At 44.3% G+C, this 9,929-nt stretch overlaps 1 protein-coding gene across 3 annotated transcripts in view; it reads left to right on the top strand.

Moving 5' to 3' along the window:
* Window positions 1-9,929, top strand: part of OSBPL5 (oxysterol binding protein like 5) — a 210,302-nt gene that overhangs the window by 25,346 nt on the left and 175,027 nt on the right. The window contains exon 1 of one of the 3 annotated variants that reach the window (XM_082270304.1): window positions 4,908-5,111. The exons of the other annotated variants lie outside the window; for them this stretch is intronic. Coding sequence (XP_082126430.1) covers window positions 5,067-5,111 — 45 coding nt within the window. The 5' untranslated portion in view covers window positions 4,908-5,066. Of the gene's footprint in view, window positions 1-4,907; window positions 5,112-9,929 lie in introns of those variants that run through there. 3 annotated transcript variants of the gene reach the window in all.

Below are 9,929 nucleotides of genomic sequence, written 5' to 3'. Positions count from 1 at the left end.
TAGATAGATAGATAGATAGATAGAAAAACAGAGACAGACATGAAAGGGGGATAGATAGATAGATAGATAGATAGATAGATAGATAGATAGATAGATAGATAGATAGATAGATAGATAGATAGATAGATAGAGAGACAGAAGGAGAGAGAGATAGAGAGAGAGAGGGAATAAAAAAGTGAGAGAATAAAATGAGAGACAGAGAAAATAAAAGAGAGAGAATGTAACGCAATGCATATTATACATGTGTTTGCAAGGTATAAAATGCAATAAATAAAGAAGAGTGAGAAAGAAGAGAAAGAGAATATAAAGAAGAAAGAGAGAGAGAGAAAGAAGGAGAGAAAGAACAAAAAGAGAGAATAAAAAGAAAAAAAAAAAGAGAACGAGAGAATAAAATAGAGATAGATAGATAGATAGATAGATAGATAGATAGATAGATAGATAGATAGATAGATAGATAGATAGATAGATAGATATTTGAAAATTTCAATAAAAAGAGAGACAGAAATAAAGAGGGGATAAATAGAAAGAGAATGAGAGAGAGAGAGAGAGAGAGAGAGAGAAAATAAAAATAAAAAGAGAGAGAGAGAGAATGCAACACAACACAGGGCATTATATATGTGTGTTTGCAAGTTTAAAAATGCACTAATTAAAGAAGAAGGATAAAGGAGAGAAAGAGAAAATAATGAAGAAAGAGAGAGAGAAAGATAAAAAAAAGAGAGAATAAAACAGAGAGAGAATGAGATAGAGAGATAGAGAACTTTAGAAAAAAGAGACAGGAGGAGAGAATAAAAAAGAAAGCCAGGAAGAAAGAAGGAATAAAGAGAGATAGAAAATGAGGGAGAGAATAAAAAAGTGAGAGCGAAGGAACGAGAAAATTGAGAGAGAAAAGGAGAGAGTAAAAGAAGAGTAAAAAAGCAGAAAGAGAATGAGAGTGAAACAGAGGGAGAGAGAGAAAGATGTATAGAACATAGACATAAATGAAGAAATACAAGTGAGACAGACACAGGGAAACGAGAGAGAAAAAAAATAGAGAGGGAATGATGAAGAGAGAGAGATGGAAATAGGAGAAGGAGAAGAAATATTCAGAGATTTAACAACATTTTGGAACTCTAAGATGCAATATTCTATGGGGTTCATTTTGTACAACTGGAGAGTGCAAAATCTGGTGCAGCTCTGCATAGAAGCCAATCAGCTTCCAGGTTTTATTGTCAAAGCTTAACTGAACAAGCTGAAGTTAGAAGCTGATTGGCTACCATGCATAGCTGCACCAGCTTTGCACTCTTCAGTTTTAGTGAATCAACCCCATGGGGGGGGGGGGGATTCTGTGCCTGGCAGTGACCTATCAATGTATATTGGATCCATCCTAAATGTATGAGAGAATATGACAAGGGTGAATTGGTGTTTTTGCTAGTATACAGTAGAAGGTTTCGTTAGATGCAAAAACTTTCCATCTTTAGGAATAATGATATAAGTAACTGCTATGGGCACAGTGATGCTAAACTCTATTGGGCTCTATACACTATGAAAGTCTGATTGTGCCATTGCATAGCTAGAAATCTCCTATGACCACTCCTGGTATCTTCCATGATCTTCCATGATGGCTCCCTCTCACCATGCCTGATAATGGTTCTACCCAGTCTGTGTGATTAGTCCATATCTCTGCTACAGTGTTACAGGTCTGGTAGAGCATCCACAAGACAGAACGATACTTTGTGGATGAAATTCCAATGCATGATGACCAATCTGCATGTAGTCCGGCCTCCTGACATTCACAAAGCATTAGTGGCCACTGCCGACAATATTACAGACATATCATTTTTTATTGAATATTTGAATTAGATAAAGCCCAATCAAAGTTTTGGTTTAATGCACCTACATACGTTCCTGGTGCATCAAAACAAAAGATGTGCAAAGTCTTACAGTTATTTTCTTTAGAAAGCAATCACAGCACGAGTAGAAAAGCCTTTCCTACGCCAGCATGCTGCAGAGAAGGACCCTTGCTCTCTGTGTGGAAGCAGCGGTCTCTCTGAATAGGTCCAATATCTGTCCCCCCCCCCCCCCACACTGAGTCAGAGCTAGAGCTCTCCAATCAGCAGGAAGCAGCTTTGCTGATTGTAGAACTAAAGGTCTAACCCAGCAAGGGGTGTGTCAGATCTCTGCATAAAGACCACTACTTCCACAGGGAGAGCAAAAGTCCTTCTCTGCTGCATGCCACAGCATGTTTTTTAAAGAAAATGTATCCTGGCAGCATGCCACAGAGAAGGATCCTTGCTCTCACTCTGTGGAATCAGCAGTCTCTCTGCAAAGGTCCAACATACCCCCGTGGGATTTTACATACTGTTGAAGAATTTAAGGATTTGTGCATTTATTATGCATTAGTGCATTATTATTTATTATATAGAGAGGATCCTGACATTAGAGCCATGACAGCCTAGACTCGTAGGTAATGGGTTGGACGTCACTGTCCATTATTCAACCTAGAAGATGAGCAGTGCTGGACCTCAGACATAGAGGTTCCCCAGTTGTGGGGCTTTATAGGCACTTCAAACACATAACAGATAAATTGATAAAAACAGATATTTATTATGAATTGTCAATAAAAGACAAGAAACATGAAATATACATGATATGGACACCTGAAAATACATCAACTGAAACAATGATGATACAATCTTGTATCCTCCACCCGACGTGTTTCAGAGACTATATGGCTCCTTCATCAGGGGTATAAGAGGTAACCTTGTAGTCGTTCATTGGTGTATCAAAGAACATTCCATGTTTGGTTCAATGGCGGTCCGTCCATTAGGGGCGCAGGGGCGCCGCCCCCCTAATCCATGCGCCTGGCCCCTAATCTACATGTAGGGCGCCAGACACATGGATGCCAATGTTTTTTTTTTTAAAGAACATGATTAGAGCTGGAGGCTCTAATTGGCTTAAAAAAGGTGGGCTCGGCGTGCATTGAGCCCACCCAGTTCTGTGACATTAGCAAATTAATATTTGCTATTGTCTTCCTGTTTCTCCTCACGACCAATCAGGAAGCGGGTCCTGAGTCCCAACTGGCTGGGAGTCCTAACTCCTGAATTGCCGGGAAGAGAAGCAACCGCAGGGACTCTGGAGGAGATGCAGGGGGAGAAGCCGACACCTGGTTGGGGTAAGTGCAGGGGCTGGCGGGGGGCCTGTTGGGAGTTGGGCGATCGATCGAGCAACGGGGGGGGGGGGTGGGTTATGTGGTTGGCTGGCTGGGCGGGTCCGCAGGCTGCCCCCCCAGGAAAATTGAGCAGCAGCCCCCACTGGTTTGGTTTAAAAACAGAGTCTCAGAACTTTCTTCCTTTCCACTCAACCTTGGAGCTAACGTACAGTATGTTGTACTGGATAGAAGAGCAAGTCGTAAAGAGGAGCATCCAAAAAGTGCTGCACTCAACCTGGAAACACCAGGGGGCACTGAGATCTAGCAAACAGGGTCCTGCACCTATGGAGCCCTGAGAAATGGCAGACCTCACATTGAGTAGTAATAGGCGTATGGGCTGGCTTTAGACCGCACAGCTGAAATTATGTGTCCTCCATAAAGGGGTGCAGCAAAAAAAACTGCTTGACCTCAGAACAAAGGGACCATGCCAAGGATAACCTATAACATATAAAATTGCAAAGTAGCACTTTTGAACTTTAGGGTCAGTGACTCACTGGACAGCGAAGGAAGAATGAAGGTAAGGAGTCCAGGATGACTGCTCCCGACCCTCTATCCTTCTTTTAAAATCCCTATTAACTTTTAATTTAAAGCAGCTAAAGCAGTGGTTGCCCGTCCATTGGGGGCACAGGGGCGCCACCCCCCCCCCATTCATGCGTCTGTCCCCCTAATCTACATGCAGGGCACCGGACGCATGGATTGCAATGGTTTTTTTTTTTTTAAGCACGTGCTTAGAGCCAGAGGCTCTATTAGCCTTCAAAAAAGGGTGGGCTCGAGGCCCTGAGCCCACCCAGTGGTGGGACAATAGCGAATGAATATTCGCTATTATCACACAGATTCTCCTCCCAGCAAATCAGGAAGCGGGTCCTGAGACCCTTTTCCCAATTGGCTGAAAGGAGAAGCCATGCTATTGGCCAAGGAGGAGGAGGGAGGAGACACAGGGGAAGCCACCGCTGCCAGGGGAAGCCGCCGCTGGCCTGCCCTCCACGTCAATCCAGGGTGAGTGAGCGCACCCTGACGGTGGGGGGTGGTATGGTGTGTGAGCTGGTGTTGTCTGGGGGGGGGGGGGGGTATGGTGTGGCTCCTCTGACGCCCCCCCGACCCATGGAGCACGAGCCGCCACTGAGCTAAAGACATCCCTGGGCCATCAAAACACAAGAAGTACAAAAGCTTACAGCTGCTATATTTTTTTTTTTTTAGAAAGCAGCTCAGAGTATAAAAAAAAAAAGCCTGTCCCCTGCCAGCAGCTGCAGAGAAGGTCCCCTACTCTATGTGGAAGCAGTGGTCTCTCTGCAGAAGTCCAACACACCCTCCCCTGCTGAGTCTGAGTACCCTCCTCTCTAATAAGCAGAGATCATAATGTTTGCTGAGTGGGGAGCTCTAGCAGAGGATGTGTCAGACCTCTGCAGAGAGACTGCTGCTTCCACTCAGAGAGCAAGGATCATGCTGGCAGGGGAGAAGCTTTTCTATCCCAAGTGTGGCTACTTTCTGAAGAAAATAAACTGTAAGACTTTGCAAAGCTTTTCTTTTTATGCCTCTGGAATGTTTTTAGCTGATTTACACTGAAAGTTTTGAGAGGGCTTTATTGGCAAGCGAGATTTCAGAGAGGTCACAATGTGGTACAGACCAACGCTCGCCTCTTTTCTGTCCTTGGTGTAGCTGATAATCTGTCAGCGGTTTGCGGTTTCCTCACAGTGTAGATTCCAGGACTGTGATGCGACTGTTACAATAAACAGGGATAAGGAGGATTTTGTTGCCGGGATTTGTCACTGTTCTTTTCACACTCCGGGAACCCGGCTCCATTCCCCGGGAGTGCCAGGACATCTGCCTGCCCGGCTGATCAGCCTCCTATCTGTCCTCACATTGGAGGCCACCTAATGATATGAGGATCTCTAGGGGTGATCGGGTCATATTGGAATGTTGGAAGGTTGGTTTTTGTAGGAAGAGATTTTCTGGAATTCTGTAAGCTCTGTGTGTGGTTAATCTCCCATTGTTCCTTTCCTGTGTTGGGTTCATAGAATTTAGCACTTAGCTTCTCTCTGAATTATTGGATCATGGTTCAACATGAATTTGTGTTTTGTATTATTTTAAGATACGCAGTAAAACATCCGGAATGATTCATAGGTTATTATTGTGAGAGGATCTCTTTTTCATTGAAATCTAAAATATTCTCTAAAAAATGTATTTCCTATCAAGATGATTGTATTAATATACTAGAATTTCATCAAAAAGTTATTTTAGTAATTCAATTCAAAAAGTGAAACTCATATAATTTTATATAGATGTGTTAGATATATTTCAAGCATTTCTTTATTTTTATTTTGATCATTATGGGTTACAGCGAGTGACACCCCAACATTTCGTATCTCAAAAATTTAGAAGATTACATAACACCAACAAAAAAAGGTTTTTAATACCGCAATTTTGGCTTGGTGAAAAGTCTGTCCATGTACAGTATAGGATGCACTCAGTACTTGGTCGGGACTCCTTTTGCATGAATTACTGCATCAATGCGGCGTGGCATGGAGGCGATCAGCCTGTGGCACTGCTGAGGTGTTATGGAAGCCCAGGGGCAGACTGGCAACTTTTGGCCTAGGGGGCAAGTACAAAGCAGAGGCCCGTGTTGCAGCGACTCGGCCCCCTCCCACTCTCCCTCTTCCCGTCCTCCTCCTGACCCCCCCCCCCCCCTATTCCTGGCTGAAGCTCTGCTCCAGGTACTCTCTACTCACCAGCTGAATCCGGGTTCCCAACCTGGCCAGCAGGGGGCAGTTGGGGGGGGGCTGGGACAGCTCAGTTGGGGCTGGCCAGGGGAGGAGAGTCTCCAGTGGGGCATAGAACCGGTCTCTGCTCAGACTGTTTAAACCATCTAAAGACCTGCGCTCTGTCCTTGTCTTCAACCCGCACTCAGTAGGTCAGTGATGGGGACTTTTTTCTTCTCTTCACCAGGAATCCTTTAGGCATGTCTGTGGCAGAAGTGCTGCAGCCTTTTTACAGGACATCAGAGCGGCCCAGGGGGCAATTGCCCCCCTGCCCCCTGGCCCAGTCCTCCCCTGATGGAAGCCGAGGTTGCTTTGATAGCGGCCTTCAGCTCGTCTGCATTGTTGGGTCTGGTGTCTCTCATCTTCCTCTTGACAATACCCCACAGGTTCTCTATGGCAGTGGTTCTCAACTCCGGTCCTCGGGACCCACTAAAAGGATTTTAAGTATCACCTTGGGGAGATGCAGACTAGAATACTGGAATCACTGAGCAACAAAATATATCACCTGTGATGTATTTCAGTTATCTTGCAAACCTGGCCTGTTAGTGGGTCCCAAGGCCCGGAGTTAAGCACCACTGCTCTATGGGGTTTATGTCAGGCCAGTTTGTTGGCCAATCAAGCACAGTGATACCATGATCATGTGACCAAGGTATTGGTAGTTTTTGCAGTGTGGTCGGTGCCAAGTCCTGCTGGAAAATGAAATCAGCATCTCCATAAATCTGGACAGCAGAGGGAAGCATGAAGTGCTCTAGAATTTCCTGCCAGAGGGCTGCGCTGACTTTGGACTTAATAAAACACAGTGGACCAACACCAGGAGATGACATGGCTCCCCAAATTATCACTGACTGTGGAAACTTCACACTGGACCTCATGCAACTTGGATTCTGTGCCTCTCCACTCCTCCTCCAGACTCTGGGACCTTGATTTCCAAATGAATTGCAACATTTTCCACAGTCCGTGATGATTTGGGGAGCCATGTCATCTGCTGGTGTTGGTTTTTGGATGTTTTTTATTATTATTTTTTACCGTTTTTTTTTATTATTATTTTTTTACAATATATTTTTTTTACCATTTTTTCTAGGAGCCCCTTTGGGGGTGTGTGGGGGGGGGGGGGGGCTTTGGTGAAATATCAAGGGTCTAAACAACAGACTCACTTTTGAGACAGAGAAAGAAATTGAGGGCAGAGATTCCCCAGTCCCTTTCTCTGCAGCCTAGTTTACTATGCATAGGTTAAGAATTAAGATAGGAGCTATCAATACAGATCACTCGCTGTGTTCATTCAGAAAAGGAAAGGGTCAGTTAATTATATATTTACAGGCCCCTTCCCCACTCCTGAGAGGAGAGAAGGGAAGCTGACAACACAGCAAAGGGGAAACAGTAAGCAGGAGGAAACAGCGCCGCACAGGAGGATTAGGATGTGACCAGACACACCCGACACACCCTGTGCGCACACCTATGTTCATACATTTGTGCAAAGTGAGTGATTGTAGACATAGACTTCTTCCTGTGTACAGATTTATTTATAAAATACATAATGACAACCATGTGCAGTAATCTATAGCAGCCAATAGGAAATTACCACTTTATAGATTTTCCTGCAGCCAATGAGAAAAAAAATAATTTATAGGTCTCCGTACGGCCAATCAGAAATAACCAATTTATAGGTCTCCTTACAGCCAATCAGAAATAACCAATTTCTAGCTCTCCCTACAGCCAATCACGAATAGCCAATTTTATAGGTCTCCCTGCAGCCAATAAGAAATAGTCAGTTTATGGATCTCCCTGCAACCACTAGAAATAACTTATTTTCAGGTCTCCCTACAGCCAATCAGAAAAAAAACTATTCATAAGTCTCCATGCAGCCAATCAGAAATAACCAATTTAAAGATTCCCCCTGCAGCCACTCATAATTAACCTCTTTTCAGGTCTCCCTACTGCCAATCAGAAATAATTTATATGTACAATATGTCATCCCTAAAGCCAATGAGGAATAACCAGTTTATAGGTCTCCTGCAACCAATCAACAATAACTTATTTTCAGGTCTCCCTGCAGCCAATCAGAGAAAAAATATTTTCAGGTCTCCCTACAGCCAATCAGAAATGACCAATTTAAAGATCTCCCTGCAGCCAATCAGAAATAACCAATATGTCTATTTCCATGCAGCCAATCAGAAATAACCAATTTAAAGCTCTCCCTGCAGCCAATCAGAAGCAACCAATTTATCGATCTCCCTGCAGCCAATTAAAAACAATTTATCAATCTCCCTGCAGCCAGTCAGAAACAACCAAATTATCGATCTCACTGCAGCCAATTAGAAACAATTTATAGATCTCCCTGCAGCCAATTAGAAATAACTAATGTAAAAATCTTCCTGCAGCCACTCAGAAAAAAACAATGTATCTATCTCCCTGCAGCCAATCAGAAACAAACAATTTATTAATCTCCCTGCAGCCAATCAGAAACAAACAATTTAATCAGTTTGCAGATTTTACTACAGCCAATCAGAAATAATCTTTTCATAGATCCCCCTTAATTCAAGCAAAACACGATACTGAAACACATTAAGTATCGCTCCATTTGCGATGGTTCTGATGTTAAGTTGATGTGGGTGTCAGTAATGTCACAAGTAATAGCCGAGTGCGGGGGTCATTCCTCCCCCTCTCTACTGACAGTCAGGGCAGTTTAATTATCTTGTGATGTGCAGAGGGTGACAACCTCTGGGGATCGGTGACACTGAACATAATAAGGCCGCAGTTCAGCCTGGAGACAATCTGCCCGGTAGTGACAGCCGAGGCTGAGCCGCAGTTTGGTCCACGTCTCCAGGCAGACAGACACATTACAAAGCCCTGTCAGGCATATGGTAACAGTGAACTGATGATGCTTTGCAGGAAACACTGCAGCTGTGCTAAAGACCAGAAACATAATCAATTAACAATTCAGTAGAACTCCAGCCAGAGGATTTTGTAGCTTTGCATAGAATAGAGACGGTTCCTCACACTATGGACCTCCGGCTGTTGCAGAACTACACGTCCCATGAGGCATTGTAAAACGTTGACATTCACAGACATGACTAGGCATGATGGGAGTTGTAGTTCCTGAACAACAGGAGGGCCGTAGTTTGAAGGTCCCTTGTTTAGAATCTCTGTTAGGTCTTTATTGCTGTCACTGGTATTGTAATGTGCGTCTATTGGAGGTGTTCCATTTCCTGTCCCAGTAGAGTAGAACTGTATCTAGTAGGGACACAGACAACAGTACAAATCCCACATGGGGTTCTAATTCTTTCCTACTCTATCAAAAACTTTTTTTTTTAAAGTTTTGACTTGTTCTCCTTTGATTTAAAGTTCCAGGCATGTCCAACCTGCGGCCCGGGGGCCGCACGCGGCCCAGAACCGCAGGTAATGCGGCCCACTGCCCCCTGACAATTTAACAATTTATTTTTATTTTTTTGCTGTTTGCTGGGGAGGAAGGAAGTCGAGTCGGGGGCACGGCCAGAGGCAGCTTTGGAGGGGATCATCCACTAGTTGTATTAAATTAGTGCTGGGGGGGGGGGGTGCGGCAGCACGGGAAGGGCGCGACGGCATTTTATTACTTATATACCTTAACTAATAGTATATATTTTATATGCGGCCCGAGAAAATTTCTGTACACTCAATGTGGCCCAGAGAAGCCAAAAGGTTGGACACCCATGGTTTAAACCATATGTTGCAGTCAGAATCAGCAGGTTTTTCACAGTGCTTCTAAGCATGACCACGCCTCTTCTTGTATAATGCTGTGCTCTGCAGCTAGAACTCCAGAGGTATTTGATATAGGGGGGGGGGGGGGGGGTTTGTAGTAGAGAGGACCCTCCTTGCAAAGCACCTTGTCCCCATGGCCCAGTGATTTTTGGGGGTGGGTGGTCTGTGGGCAGAAGGGCTTTTTGGAACCTAGAAGCCCCATTAACAAAAAAGGGGCACCCAGATACCACCTTTCCCCCATATGAATGTGC

Source organism: Pelophylax lessonae (genome assembly GCF_965119305.1).
Source record: "Pelophylax lessonae genome assembly, chromosome: 10".
NCBI lineage: Eukaryota > Metazoa > Chordata > Amphibia > Anura > Ranidae > Pelophylax > Pelophylax lessonae.
This window is presented reverse-complemented; position numbering and strand designations above follow the sequence as displayed.